The sequence below is a fragment of the Delphinapterus leucas genome, chromosome 4 (assembly GCF_059928025.1).
Source record: "Delphinapterus leucas isolate spDelLeu-1000000601 "Yukka" chromosome 4, BTC_Dleu_Yukka2, whole genome shotgun sequence".
Taxonomy (NCBI): domain Eukaryota; kingdom Metazoa; phylum Chordata; class Mammalia; order Artiodactyla; family Monodontidae; genus Delphinapterus; species Delphinapterus leucas.
Genome location: NC_143132.1, coordinates 73,270,417 through 73,286,142, shown reverse-complemented (window position 1 = coordinate 73,286,142; position 15,726 = coordinate 73,270,417). Strand labels below are relative to the sequence as shown.

The 15,726-nt window shown below is 37.0% G+C and overlaps 1 protein-coding gene across 9 annotated transcripts in view; it reads right to left on the bottom strand.

Moving 5' to 3' along the window:
• Window positions 1-15,726, bottom strand: part of ACAP2 (ArfGAP with coiled-coil, ankyrin repeat and PH domains 2) — a 178,568-nt gene that overhangs the window by 114,525 nt on the left and 48,317 nt on the right. For 6 of the 9 annotated variants that reach the window (XM_089910659.1, XM_089910649.1, XM_089910651.1 and 3 more), the window contains exon 1: window positions 5,451-5,845. The exons of the other annotated variants lie outside the window; for them this stretch is intronic. In XM_089910659.1, the coding sequence (XP_089766785.1) occupies window positions 5,451-5,629 (179 nt within the window). In that variant the 5' untranslated portion in view covers window positions 5,630-5,845. Of the gene's footprint in view, window positions 1-5,450; window positions 5,846-15,726 lie in introns of those variants that run through there. 9 annotated transcript variants of the gene reach the window in all.

Genomic DNA, 15,726 nt, shown 5'->3' with positions numbered 1-15,726 from the left:
TTTAAGAAAAAATATTCATGGCTGAAATATACTAAGGAATGGAAAGAAATTGTTTCAACAATATAAGCAGTGAAGAAAATAGTTGAATAAATGTGATTTTTATTATATTCCATAGAGGGGAGTTCTACATAAATTTAGACCTTAAAGCACTCAACCTTGTTCTTTTTGTAACTAGTTTTAGTTGGAAGTATTTATTGATTTAAAATTTTATTGATTCTGCCTTATTTTATTTGGTGGGTTACATCACAACCAAGATTTATCTTAGGACACTAATCAATTAATTAAAAAATTATAGTCCACAAACAAAAGTGCCTGATGTTTATTTAAAAGTAAATATTGCTTAAGAGAATAAAATGACAGATCATAGGCTGGGAGAAAATATTTGCAAAATACATATCTGATAAAAGACTGCTATTCAAAATATACAAAGAACTCTTAAAACTCAACAATAAGCAAACAAACAACCCAATTCAAAAAACAGGCCCAAGATCTGGACACCTCACTAAATAAGATATACAGGTGGCATATAAACATATGAAAAGATGCGCCACATCATAAGTGATCAGAGAAATACAAATTAAAAACACAACGGGGGGGGCAGGGGATTAAGAGATACAAACTACTACGTGTAAAATAAATAAGCTATAAGGATATACTGTACAGCACAGGGAATATAGCTAATATTTTATAATAACTATAAATAGACTATAACCTTTAAAAATCCTGAATCACTAAGCTGTACACTTGAAACATATAATGTTGTAAATCAATTATACTTCTATTAATTAATTTTTAAAAACAACAAGATACCACTACACACCTATTAGAATGGCCAAACTCCAGAATACTGACAACACCAAATGCTGGTGAGAAGGTGGAGCAACAGGAACTCTCATTCATTGCTCCTGGGAATGCAAATGGCACAGCCACTTTGGAAGACAGTTTCGGGGTTTCTAATAAAACTAAACATACTCTTATAATACATACCATACAATCCAGCAATTGTGCTCCCTGGTATTTACCCAAATGAGTGGAAACCTTTTGCCCACACAAAAACCTGCACATACATCTATATAGCAGCTTTATTCACGATTGCCAAAACTCGGAAGCAACCAAGAAGTCCTTCAGTAGGTGAATGGATAAATAACCTGTAGTACCTCCAGATAGTGGAATATTATTCAGTGCTTAAAAAAAAAAGAATGAGCTATCAAGCCATGAAAAGACATGGAAGAAACTTAAATGCATATTACTAAGTGAAAGAAGCCAATGTGAAAAGGCTACATACGGTATGATTTCAACTATATGATATTCTGGAAAAGGCAAAACTATGGAGACATTAAAAAGATCAGTGGTTGACAGGGGTCAAGGGGATGGAGGGATGAATCAGCAGAGCACAAAGGATACTTAGGGCAGTAAAACTATTCTGTATGTCACTACAATGGTGAGTGCATGTCTTTATTCACGTGTCAAAACCCACAGGATGTACAACACTACCAGCGAACCCTAATGTAAACTACAGGGTTTGGGTGATAAAGAAGTGTCGATGTAGGTTTCTTGATTGTGACAAAGGTACCCTGGTGCCTGATGTAGACAGTGGGGGGAGGCTGTAAGTATGTGGGGACGAAGGGACATGGGAATTCTCTTTACCTTCTGCTCAGGTTTGCTGTGAACCCAAAACTGCTCTAAAAAATAAAGTCTATTAAAAAAATACATTTGCATATGTCTGTATCATCAGTTTATAACTGTAAAATATTTTCAAATGTATAATTATTCAATACCATTGATTTGATAAGTTATGTATAAAAGATAAAAATAACTTTCTTTTAAAAAGTAAGATATGTATATATTCAAAATAAGCAGTAAATGAAGCAGTAAATTTTAAAAGTCTCAAGTCACAGAAGGTGAAGTTTTAGGGTGAAAAAATAAACAACATTAAAAAGTGAAGAGAAACCACAATCATTCCACAAATCAGAAAGAAAAGGACAAACTTGCCAATAGAAAGTAGGGGGAAAATATGAATAGGCAATTTGTAGAAGAGAAATCATAAGTGGACAATTAACATGAAAAGATGCTCAACTTCATGGGCAATTAAGAAACAAATTTAAAATCACAAGACACCATTTCACACTCCTCAGATTGGCAAAAACTTTAAAAGTCTGACAATACCTAACATAGGAGAGGATATGAAACATACAGTCTCACACATAGCTAGTGGGAGTGTACACAGATATAACCTATTCATAAAGCAATCTGCCAACATCTGGTAAAATTAAAGATGTATATGCCCTTCTACCTGGTAGTTCCACTCCCTAGCTCTCACACATGTGCAGAGACATGCACACGAGCTTCATAGTAACACTAACTATGAACACAGTAGCACTAAGAAAAATAGGAAACAAATGTCCATCCACAGAAGGAGAGATAAATACAATGAAGTATTTTCTTACAATGGATTTTAAAATACCATGAAAACTGTGAAAATAAATAAACTAAAAGAATAAGAATCAATTAGGTTGAATCTCACCAATTATAACACAGGAAGTAAAAACATAACCAACAAAACACTTTCAGGTAGCCTGTTATTTGGCAAGCAACTCTTTGAGCATAAGCATTGGCTGTCATAAAATACAAAAGGAAATTATCCCAACTTATAAACTCAATTTACCCTCAAGGAAATGAATATCAAGATCTCAAATATTTATATCCAGCCCATTACCTCTCTCAGAGCTTCAGACTGCCTACTGAACATCTCTGCCTGAATGAGCCATGCTTAACTAAAAAACTGGGCATTATCTTTTTCACCAAACCTGCTGCTCTCTAGCTCAGTGATTAGCAACAAACAGTATTTGCACAGTTGATCAAGACATAACTCTGGACCATCACCCTGGCCTCCTTCCTCCCCATCCCTCATATGCAAGCAAACACGTCCTATCATTCTACCTCCTAAATACTTTGATGCTACCCCACTAACTACCCGGAGCAAACCATCATTTCCTCTCATCTGAACTGCAGCAACCACCTTCTAAAGGACTCTCTTGCTCCAGTGAAGTTATATCAACACACTGCAATCAAAATGTTCTTTAACAAGCAAAAATATGATCAAGATACATCAACCTCCTACTTAACATTTTCAATGGCTCTCCACTACCCTCAGGTTAAAATCCTTAATGGACTCAAAAGGCCCATGATCTGGCCCTTATTTATGCCTCCATCCTCACCATTGTACACTCTCACTTACTTTTGGGCCATTCCACACGCAGTTCTCTGCCAGAAGCCCTTGTCCTCAAACTTCTTCACCTCAGTAATTCCCAATTTGTTCTTCATCTGTCAGCTTAAACATTCCCTATTTTAGGAAGCCTTACTTGCCCATGCAAGACAGAGATCTTTCTTATCTGCCCCCAGGATTTAATTCAATTGTATCACTTAACACACTGTAAGTTAAGTGTCCATTTGCTCCCAGAGACAGAGACTGAGTCTTTTCACCGAAGCTCCAGAACCTAGTTTAGAGGATTAACAGGTTGAACTTTCTTTAAAAAGCAAGAAACCTGCAATTTCTTGCCATTTGCAATTAACTTGCTCTTGGGTGGTTGCTCAGTCTGCTTGAAACCCATACTGAAGATTATTGTTTTTAATAATTTCTGGGCTTCCCTGGTGGTGCAGTGGTTAAGAATCTGCCTGCCAACGCAGGGGACATGGGTTCGATCCCCGGTCCAGGAAGATTCCACATGCCGTGGAGCAACTAAGTCCGGATGCCACAACTACTGAAGCCCGCGTGCCTAGAGCCTGGGCTCCGCAACGAAAAGCCACCACGATGAGAAGACTGCACACCACAACAAAGAGTAGCCCCTGCTCGCCACAACTAGAGAAAGCCTGCGCACAGCAACAGACGCAACGCAGCCAAAAATAAGTAATTTTTAAAATAATAATTTCTCAACAATCAAAGAAATAAATAAGATGTTCAGATAAGAACATTCATTCTATAAAAGTGTTTTATAGGGAATATTCCCAGATAAATAAATAACTAAACACACACACATGGCTATTCAAAATGTTGAGATATTATATAACACGGAGATACTTGGAATAGACTATTAAGTGAAAAAAGCTTAAAGTGGAATTGCAGAAACAAATGTTTTATGAGTATGAGTATTTTAAAGGTTTTTTTTTCTTACACAGTGATACACAGCCACCCACAAAGGTTGACCAATTTACACTCCCACCAACTATATATGAGTATACCCAAATCTTTGTCAATTGAAATATCTTAAATAATGGCAACTTAATATGGATTTATTCCCATTTATTTAATGCAAAAAATGAATAACTTTTAGGTTTACTAGCCATCTGCATTCTATTTTTTTAATTGCCTATTTATGGTATTAGCCTATTTTCTTTTTTTAACCATTTTTTAAATTGAAGTACAGTTAATTTACAATGTTGTATTAGTTTCAGGTGTACAGCAAAGTGATTCAGTTATGCATACATGTATACATACATATATATGTATTCTTTTCAGATTCTTTTCCATTATTACAAGATATTGAATATAGCTCCCTGTGCTATACAGTAGGTCCTTGTTGTTTATCTATTTTATATATAGTAGTGTATATATGTTAATCCCAAACTCCTAATTTATCTCCCCCACCCCCTTTCCCCTTTGGTAACCATAAGTTTGTTTTCTACGTCTGTGAGCCTATTTCTGTTTTGTAAGTCCATTTGTTTCACTTTTTTTAGATTCCACATATAAGCAGTATCATACGATATTTGTCTTTGACTTACTTCACTTAATATGATAATCTTTAGGTCCATCCATGTTGCTGCAAATGGCATTATTTCATTCTTTTTTATGGCTGAGTAGGTATTAGCCTATTTTCTACTGAGTCAGGTTTGCAATTAAAAAAATATTTAAACAGCTTTACTGAGATATAATTCAAATACCATAATCACTTAAAATATACAATTCAATCTTTTTTAGTACATTCACAGAGTTGTGCACCCATCACCACTAATTTTAGAACATTTTCATCACCCCCAAAAGAAATCCAATGCCCATTAGCTAGTCACTTCCCATTCCCACTTCCCCTGCTCCCAGCCCTAGGCAACCACTAATCTACTTTCTACCTCCACAGGTTGGCCTATTCTGGACATTTCATATAAATGGAACTGCAAAAAAAATGTTTCCCAGTACAGTACTCTGGATTTATTTAAATGGATTTTGATAAGAGGACAGGGAAGAATTATTACATTAGACTCTATGTTTACGGATAAGTTGATACAGACATTTTCAGATATCCAAGTTAGGTGTTATGTTTCTGACTTTTAGATGGAGACTTCTTGTATTTCCAACCAAACACATTCTTGAATCTAGATATTCATTTGTATCAAGTCTTATCTAAATAGAATACAGATCAGCAGAGGCATTCCTATGATCCAGTAGAAATATACTCAACTCAGGAACAGCCACAGAGAAGAGATGCATAGGGTAAGGTATGTGGGAAGGGGCACGGAGCTTCCATGCTGAGTGTGTCACTCTCCGCCAAAACACCACATGTTCACCAACCCAGTAGCTCCTGCAAGACATTTCTAAGAACTTTCTAAATATATAGGATTTGACACTTCTTTCACACATTCCAAATATTTTTCCATCTATGGAGGGGAAGTTAATATTTTTATATAGTCAAATCTATTTTAAGGCTTTTGCCTTTTGTGTCATGCTTAGAAAGACTGTCCTGATCACAAGTTAATATATAATCTCATCTATACTTTCCATTACTATATTCAAGCCTTCAATTTTAACATCCAAATCATTACTCCACCTAAAATTTATTCTGGAGAAGTGTAAGTATCCTACCTTGTTTTTGCCAAGTAGTGAGCCAGTAGTCCCTCTTTATTTCTCAAGTAACTATTTTCGATTGATTTGAAATATCACCTTAATCATACTCTAAACTCATATACATTTGAGTCTGTCTCAGAACTTTTAAAAATTCTGTTCCTTTCATCTGTCAGATCTGAGCTCAATACAACACTATTTTAATCTTGGTATTCCAATAATACATTTTAAAATCTGATGTGGGGGGGCTTCCCTGGTGGCGCACTGGTTGAGAGTTTGCTTGCCGATGCAGGGGACACAGGCTCGTGCCCCGGTCCGGGAAGATCCCACATGCTGCGGAGCGGCTGGGCCCGTGAGCCATGGCCGCTGAGCCTGCGCGTCCGGAGCCTGTGCTCCGCAACGGGAGAGGCCACAACAGTGAGAGGCCCGCATACTGCAAAAAAAAAAAAAAAAAAATCTGATGGGGGACATCATTGCTCTTATTTTCTAAAATTTTCTTGGCTAGTCTCGCACATTTGTTCTTGCATTTAAATTTAGAGATTTAAATTTATAAATTAATTTAGGAAAACTTTACACTTTACAATGTTGAGTCTTCAAGCAACAGACATGATTCCTTAGTCATATTTTCCCTTTTTGTCATCAAGTTTTTAGTTGTTGTATAGTTATAAAGTCCCACATATTTTTGTTGACTTCATTTCTATTCATTTTATGTATTTTTTCACTAACTTAAAGGAGATTTCCCTGAACATGTCTTTATTTCTATCTGCTTACTTGGTATACAGGAAAGTTACTAACTTTTATGTATAAACATGTTCAAAATCATTTTTGAATTGTTTTATTCATTTTCATTGTATCTGGCTTATACTTAATCAGACCTAAACATTATAAGCTGAAAAAGGACTATGGGAATATGATCAGAAAACGAATGAGATTCAGAGTAACATTTACACATGACTCCAGAGACTGTTTTATAAAGTATATTACCTATCCATTCCTTTAAAGGAGCGCAGTGTGCATTGTTTTGTACGTTACTTTTTTCAAGGGGGTATTCTGACTACATTCAACAAGCTAAATTTCTCAAGGAAGACCAGAGACATTTCCAAATAAACAGCAGAAAGAATTATACAGCCATGAACTTGGGAGACCATGGATGGAAGTAAAAGGAAAAGAACCCTGTTCTACTCAGAATCCGTCTGACATAGCTTTCAATCTAAAAATGTGATTTACTACTTAACTTTGAAATACTAGATGTGTCTCACAAACTAACATATGTTTGTTTTCCCAGGGTGGGGGAAAAAAAACTTACTGTCATGCCACAGAAATGTATCCTTGTTTAAGAGGAATCTCACTGGGACTTCCCTGGTGACACAGTGGTTAAGAATCCACCTGCCAATGCAGGGGACACAGGTTCGAGCCTTGGTCCGGGAAGATCCCACATGCCGCAGAGCAACTAAGCCCGTACACCACAACTACTGAGCCTGTGCTCTAGAGCCCACAAGCCACAACTACTGAGCCCGCGTGCCACAACTACTGAAGCCCGCACGCCCAGAGCCTGTGCTCCACAACAAGAGAAGCCACCGCAATGAGAAGCCCACGCACTGCTATGAAGAGTAGCCCCCACTCGCTGCAACTAGAGAAAGCGCACACACAGCAACAAAGACCCAACGCAGCCAAAAATAAATAAATAAAAATAAATAAATTCATTAAAAAAAAGAGGAATCTCACTAAGTCTAGAATAAATTATGATAGAAAAATGATAAAAATCTTTTTAGTGGTGAGCCATCTTGAATGATTTTTGTGTTAGACTTAATTTGGGATGAAGAGGGTGACTATGTTGCTTTTCCCTCTCTCAGTCATTTGATTACTCTTGCAGAGACTCAGGATCAAAATAAAAGACCTCTTAATTATGTTGATCACAATAAACCTTACTACACTAATGGTTTCCCTGTGATTAAGACTTAAAGGCTAACTTAAGCAGGCAGGGCAAAAAGACAGCATCTCTTCCTATTGTTTTTCTTCCTATTTACTCTGACAACATTCTTGTATGTCTTAAATGTTTCCCTTAATTTCCAGAATCAGGTCTATGTCAACAGGAACTTTCATGAGGACAGATTACCTCTTAACACAGGCAGTTTACCAAAAAACTCCTTTCTTCATTACTCAAATTAGACTTTGCAGCCCATACAGTTAAAACAAAACAAGAACAGGGAAAAACATATACAAAATTAAGCAATTAGCCTGGGGTTTGAGTAAAGTTATTGGTACTATGGTCATTTCTGATCAATCTATTACTTTGATAACTCCCCACTGCATAACATAGAGAATAAAAACATCTAATAAATGAGACTTTTAATAAATGTAATCCCCATTCCCACATTACCTATTAGTCTAGCAGCAGTTATTCCATCTGTCAGGTCTGGGCTCATTACATAAACCAATTACGGAAGGCAGGGGTGGGGGGAACCCATTCCTCAGCAGAAAATCTGAAAACTTGTAGTACCCAGGAAACAGAATGGGGTTGGTACAGACTGTGTTCTAATCCTCACTGTCATTAATTTGCTATGTTATACTGGCCAATCACTTCAAATCTGACTTATTCGTTATCTATAAAACTCCAAATATTATCACTTATCCTACCTTCCCAAAGGAGCTTTGAGAATCCTAAAATCTCTGAGTCAGGGGCTATCAAAGATAACCCATTTTAATGGTTCCATTTCAAAAGTACAGAAAACAAATCAACTGCACTGAAGTATTTGAAAGGAAATAAATACAAAAGAATAAAACACTAAATAAATATAGAGAATGAGTATTACAAAGAATAAATTCTACAGAAATTTAGAAAAGATGGAAGTCAGTGAGGGAATGATGAGATGACTGTTTTGGGAGAGCAGTAAGAGCATATTTCTCTCCTTCCCTAAAGTTTACAAACATTAATAAAAAGAAAACTATTATTATAGGAAACTCCACCTACTATGAAACTAGGGAATGGCTACAATTCCATACCACAGATAAGAATATAGGTCCAATACCATGAAATAAGGACAAAATGAAAAGTGGAGCTCCCACAATTTCACTAATCTTAAGTTAAGTACAGACACGTCCTATTAACAGCATATAACACGATACCAAATAAACACCTGTCAGTTCTTAGCTGAGCCTCCAAGGTACTACCTGCCATCTACTTACTTCCACTATCCAAAATGAAGAGCTACACCACGAAGGAAGTGGCCAAAAAAAAAGGGCAATTTTACAATACCTTAGCTAATCACCCACCTCCAACTATTTTTAAAAAGGGTGGAGGTGGGGAGGATCTGGAGAGATCTAAAGAGAAGATGGAAACTGGGGAGAAGAGATTTTCTTTAGAGTGAGTTGTCAATAACACTCTCAAATGAATGGGAGTGGACTGGTGTTTTACCCTCGCCTCTCACCTAGTAAGGAGGGCTTCAAGGATACCACTCTGAAAACTTGGTATCTGTCTTTTGGAGCTTAGGGACTCTGTGGACTGGTTTTATCTGACTTCTACCTGAGAAATCTAAAGACTAGCAGTTGATTAGAGTGACCCACAGCAGCAGAGCAGAAGACTAGAATTACAAAGTAGCTGCACTGTCACTGCTAATAGGCCAAGGAGTGCTTCGCATGTAAAAAAATATGAACCACTTGAGAGCTGTCTTGGACTTGTTTTATATCCTGGAATGAGGAAACTTCTGCAGAGGCTGAACTGTACCACCAGATGCCAATGGACAGAAATACTGTAAACAACCTGCCTAAAAAGAAGCATTGGCCTATGACAAGAGAAAAGCAGTTAGAGATCCACATTGATGGATTAGGGAGTAATAGTAATAGCATTCTCTAGGCTGGTTTTGTTTTTAAACAGATTTACTGAGGTACAATTGACAGTGCATATATATAAAGTGTACAATTTGATACATACACACATACACACACACACACACACACACACGAAGCCATCACCAAAATCAAGATAATAAACACATCCATCACCCTGAAAATTTCCTCATGCCCCTTTGTAACTTCTGCCTCCTGCCCCTCCCCTCTCCAGGTACTTTGTGTTGCCACAGATTAAATTTTTAAGCATTTTATATAAATGGGTTAATATAATATGAACTCTTTGATCTGGGTTCTTTTACTCAGCATGCAAATTTTGGAAATCAAAGAAATCAAAGAGGAAATCAAAAAAGACCTAGAAACAAATGACAATGGAGACACAACGACGTAAAACCTATGGGATAGGGCTTCCCTGGTGGCGCAGTGGTTGAGAGTCCGCCTGTAGATGCAGGGGACACGGGTTCGCGCCGCGGTCCAGGAAGATCCCACATGCCGTGGAGCGCCTGGGCCCGCGAGCCATGGTCGCTGAGCCTGTGCATCCAGAGCCTGTGCTCCACAACGGGAGAGGCCACAACAGTGAGAGGCCCACGTACCACAAAAAACAAAACAAAACAAAACCTATGGGATGCAGCAAAAGCAGTTCTAAGAGGGAAGTTTATAGCAATACAATCCTACCTTAAGAAACAGGAAACATTTCAAATAAACAACCTAACCTTGCACCTAAAGCAATTAGAGAAAGAAGAACAAAAAAACCCCAAATTTAGCAGAAGGAAAGAAAGCATAAGAATCAGATCAGAAATAAATGAAAAAGAAATGAAGGAAACGATAGCAAAGATCAATAAAACTAAAAGCTGGTTCTTTGAGAAGATAAACAAAATGGATAAACCATTAGCCAGACTCATCAAGGAAAAAAGGGAGAAGACTCAAATCAACAGAATTAGAAATGAAAAAGGAGAAGTAACAACTGACACCGCAGAAATACAAAAGATCATGAGACATTACTACAAGCAACTCTATGCCAATAAAATGGACAACCTGGAAGAAATGGACAAATTCTTAGAAATGCACAACGTGCCGAGACTGAACCAGGAAGAAATAGAAAATATGAACAGACCAATCACAAGCACTGAAATTGAAACTGTGATTAAAAATCTTCCAACAAACAAAAGCCCAGGACCACATGGCTTCACAGGTGAATTCTATCAAACATTTAGAGAAGAGCTAACATCTATCCTTCGCAAACTCTTCCAAAATATAGCAGAGGGAGGAACACTCCCAAACTCATTCTACGAGACCACCATCACCCTGATACCAAAACCAGACAAAGATGTCACAAAGAAAGAAAACTACAGGCCAGTATCACTGATGAACATAGATGCAAAAATTCTCAACAAAATACTAGCCAACAGAATCCAACAGCACATTAAAAGGATCATACACCATGATCAAGTGGGGTTTATTCCAGGAATGCAAGGATTCTTCAATATACGCAAATCAATCAACGTGATACACCATATTAACAAATTGAAGGAGAAAAACCATATGATCATCTCAATAGATGCGGAGAAAGCTTATGACAAAATTCAACACCCATTTATGATAAAAATCCTGCAGAAAGTAGGCATAGAGGGAACTTTCCTCAACATAATAAAGGCCATATATGACAAACCCACAGCCAACATCGTCCTCAATGGCGAAAAACTGAAACCATTTCCACTAAGATCAGGAACAAGACAAGGTTGCCCACTCTCACCACTCTTATTCAACATAGTTTTGGAAGTTCTAGCCACGGCAATCGGAGAAGAAAAAGAAATAAAAGGAATCCAAATCGGAAAAGAAGAAGTAAAGCTGTCACTGTTTGCAGATGACATGATACTATATATAGAGAATCCTAAAGATGCTACCAGAAAACTACTAGAGCTAATCAATGAATTTGGTAAAGTAGCAGGATACAAAATTAATGCACAGAAATCTCTGGCATTCCTATACACTAATGATGAAAAATCTAAGAGTGAAATCAAGAAAACACTCCCATTTACCATTGCAACAAAAAGAATAAAATATCTAGGAATAAACCTACCTAAGGAGACAAAAGACCTGTATGCAGAAACTTATAAGACACTGATGAAAGAAATTAAAGATGATACAAATAGATGGAGAGATATACCATGTTCTTGGATTGGAAGAATCAACATTGTGAAAATGACGCTACTACCCAAAGCAATCTACAGAGTCAATGCAATCCCTATCAAACTACCACTGGCATTTTTCACAGAACTAGAACAAAAAAATTTCACAATTTGTATGGAAACACAAAAGACCCCTAATAGCCAAAGCAATCTTGAGAACGAAAAACGGAGCTAGAGGAATCAGGCTCCCTGACTTCAGACTATACTACAAAGCTACAGTAATCAAGACAGTATGGTACTGGCACAAAAACAGAAAGATAGATCAATGGAACAGGATAGAAAGTCCAGAGATAAACCCACGCACATATGGTCACCTTATCTTTGATAAAGGAGGCAGGAATGTACAGTGGAGAAAGGACAGCCTCTTCAATAAGTGGTGCTGGGAAAACTGGACAGGTACATGTAATAGTATGAGATTAGATCACTCCCTAACACCATAAACAAAAATAAGCTCAAAATGGATTAAAGACCTAAATGTAAGGCCAGAAACTATCAAACTCTTAGAGGAAAACATAGGCAGAACACTCTTTGACATAAATCACAGCAAGATCCTTTTTGACCCACCTCCTAGAGAAATGGAAATAAAAACAAAAATAAACAAATGGGACCTAATGAAACTTAAAAGCTTTTGCACAGCAAAGGAAACCATAAACAAGACCAAAAGACAACCCTCAGAATGGGAGAAAATATTTGCAAATGAAGCAACTGACAAAGGATTAATCTCCAAGATTTACAAGCAGCTCATGCAGCTCAATAACAAGAAAACAACCCAATCCAAAAATGGGCAGAAGACCTAAATAGACATTTCTCCAAAGAAGGTATACAGATTGCCAACAAACACATGAAAGAATGCTCAACATCATTAATCATTAGAGAAATGCAAATCAAAACTACAATGAGATCTCATCTCACAATCTCACATCAGTCAGAATGGCCATCATCAAAAAATCTAGAAACAATAAATGCTGGAAAGGGTGTGGAGAAAAGGGAACACTCTTGCACTGCTGGTGGGAATGTAAATTGATACAGCCACTAGGGAGAACAGTATGGAGTTTCCTTAAAAAACAAAATAGAACTACCATACAATCCAGCAATCCCACTACTGGGCATATATATACCCTGAGAAAACCATAATTCAAAAAGAGTCATGTACCAAAATGTTCGTTGCAGCTCTATTTACAATAGCCAGGACATGGAAGCTACCTAAGTGTCCATCAAAAGATGAATGGATAAAGAAGATGTGGCACATATATACAATGGAATATTACTCAGCCATAAAAAGAAACGAAATTGAGTTATTTGTAGTGAGGTGGATGGACCTGGAGTCTGTCATACAGAGTGAACTCAGTCAGAAGGAGAAAAACAAATACTGTATGCTAGCACATATATATGGAATCTAAGAAAAAAAATGTCATGAAGAGTCTAGGGGTAGGGCAGGAATAAAAACACAGACCTACTAGAGCATGGACTTGAGTTTTTGGGGAGGGGGAAGGGTGAGCCGTGACAAAGTGAGAGAGTGGCATGGACATATATACACTACCAAACGTACGATGGATAGCTAGTGGGAAGCAGCCGCATGCACAGGGCGATCAGCTAGGTGGTGTGTGACCACCTACAGGGGTGGGATAGGGAGGGTGGGAGGTAGGGAGACACAAGAGGGAAGAGATATGGGAACATATGTATATGTATAACTGATTCACTTTGTTGTAAAGCAGAAACTAACACACCATTGTAAAGCAATTATACTACAATAAAGATGTTAAAAAAAAAGAATTTTATATAAATGGGTTAATATACTATGAACTCTTTGATCTGGGTTCTTTTACTCAGCATGCATATTTTGAGATTCATCCACGTTGTATCAACAGTTCATTCCTTTTTGTTACTGAGTAGTATTCTGTTTTAAGGATATACCAGTTTATTTATCCACTCACTTGTTGATGGACATTTGGGTTGTTTCCAGTTTTCAGCTATTACAAATAAAGCTGCGATAAACATTCAGGTACAAGTCTTTTTATGGCCATTTGCTTTCTTTTCTCATGGATAAATACCTAAGAGTGGAATGTGTGCATCGTATGAGAACTGTTTGTTAAGTTTTCAAGAAATTGCCATACTGGTTTTCAAAGTAGTTTTGCCATTTTACATATCTACTAGCGTGTAAGAGAATGCTAGTTACTCCACATACCTGCAAATACTTGTTATGATCGGTATGATCCATCCGTTTCATTTTAGCCATTATACTAGGTATGTAGTGGTATCTTAGTAGGGTATTAATAATTTGCATTACCCTAATTACTGAAGAGGTTGAGCATCTTTTCAAATGCTTATTTGCTATCCTACATCTTCTTTAGCTAGTCCTGAGAGGTGAAAGAAGGCTTCTGGAAGGTGGTAATGTTGACACTGAGACAGAAAGGATAAATAGGAATAAGCCAGTAAAAGGGAATGGAGAAAGCCTTCCAGGCAAAGGGAACAAACAGCCTGTTCAAAGACTGGAGGAGGCAGGAGAGAGTATGAGTTGCTTGAGGAGCTGAAATAAGACCTTCTTAGTAAACTGGAAATCCACATATGTATAGAAAATGTCCAAACGTTTTAATATTGGCACACTTTTAATCAATGTTAATTTTTAACATTATACAAGTCAACACAACGCATGGCAAGAAAAATATATGCCTATGGGCCAAATAAGACCATGTTGGGCAGTTTGTAATCTCTGATAGAGAGGAACTAAGTAAGATTATTAATACAATTAATCTAGGACTAGACATACAGCTATCAACGAAGATTTATACCTCTGCAGAGTATGCATCTTTTATTTAAACATTCATGGACCACTTTAAGAAACTGATTAATTAAGCCACAAAGAAAATTCATAAGTTTCATAAAGTAGAAATAAAACTAATCACACTCATTAACCACTAAGTATTGAAAATTGAAATAGCAGAAGTAAACAAACAAAAAAATCCCAATGTTAGGAATTTTAAATTTTTCTCTGTAACAGTGTTGAGTTAAAAAGAAAATCAAAACTACACAGTAATAATATATGATAAATAATCATAAAAACATTTCACATCAAAACTGGTAAAATCCAGCAAAAGCTAAGCTCAAAGAAAAAGTTATACTCTTGAAGACTTCATACTGAATGTTAGACAAAAAAATGTAAATGAACTCAAAATGTCAGATTTACTTTATTCTTTCTTAGAAAAGCAGAAAACAGAATTATGAAGGCTAAGGCCGATAGTAATAAAAAATAGAATTGATCAAACTTGGGAATTCCCTGGAAGTCCAGTGGTTAGGACTCAGTGTTTTCACTGCCGAGGCCTGGGTTCGATGCCTGGTTGAGGAACTAAGATCCCACAAGCCATGGGGCCAAAAAAAAAAAAAGGGAAAGTTGATCAAACTCAACAACTAATATGGGGAGGTAGATAAAAACTAAGTATTATGGGACACCATATTAACAGGATAAAAAAAGAAAGCATCAATTAAAACATTATGAATGAAAAAGACAAGAAATCTACAATATTTTACATGACCCTATGTTGTACAAATTTGGAAGCCTGAGTGAAATACATATTATATTAGTTTTCTAGGGTTCTCATAAGAAATTACCAAAAACTGGGTAGCTTAAAACAATAAATTTCTTCTCCCACAGCTCTCGAGTCTGAAGTTAAGGCACCGGCAGGGCCATGCTGCCTCTGAAACCTGTACAGCAGGATCCTTCCTTGCCTCTGTCTAGATTCTGGTCATCGATTCCTGGCTTATAGCAGCATCACCCCAGTCTCTGCCTCCATCATTACACGGTTGTCTTCTCCCTGTGTGTCTGTCTTCACACTGCCTTCTGCCTCCTTATAAGGATATCAGTTA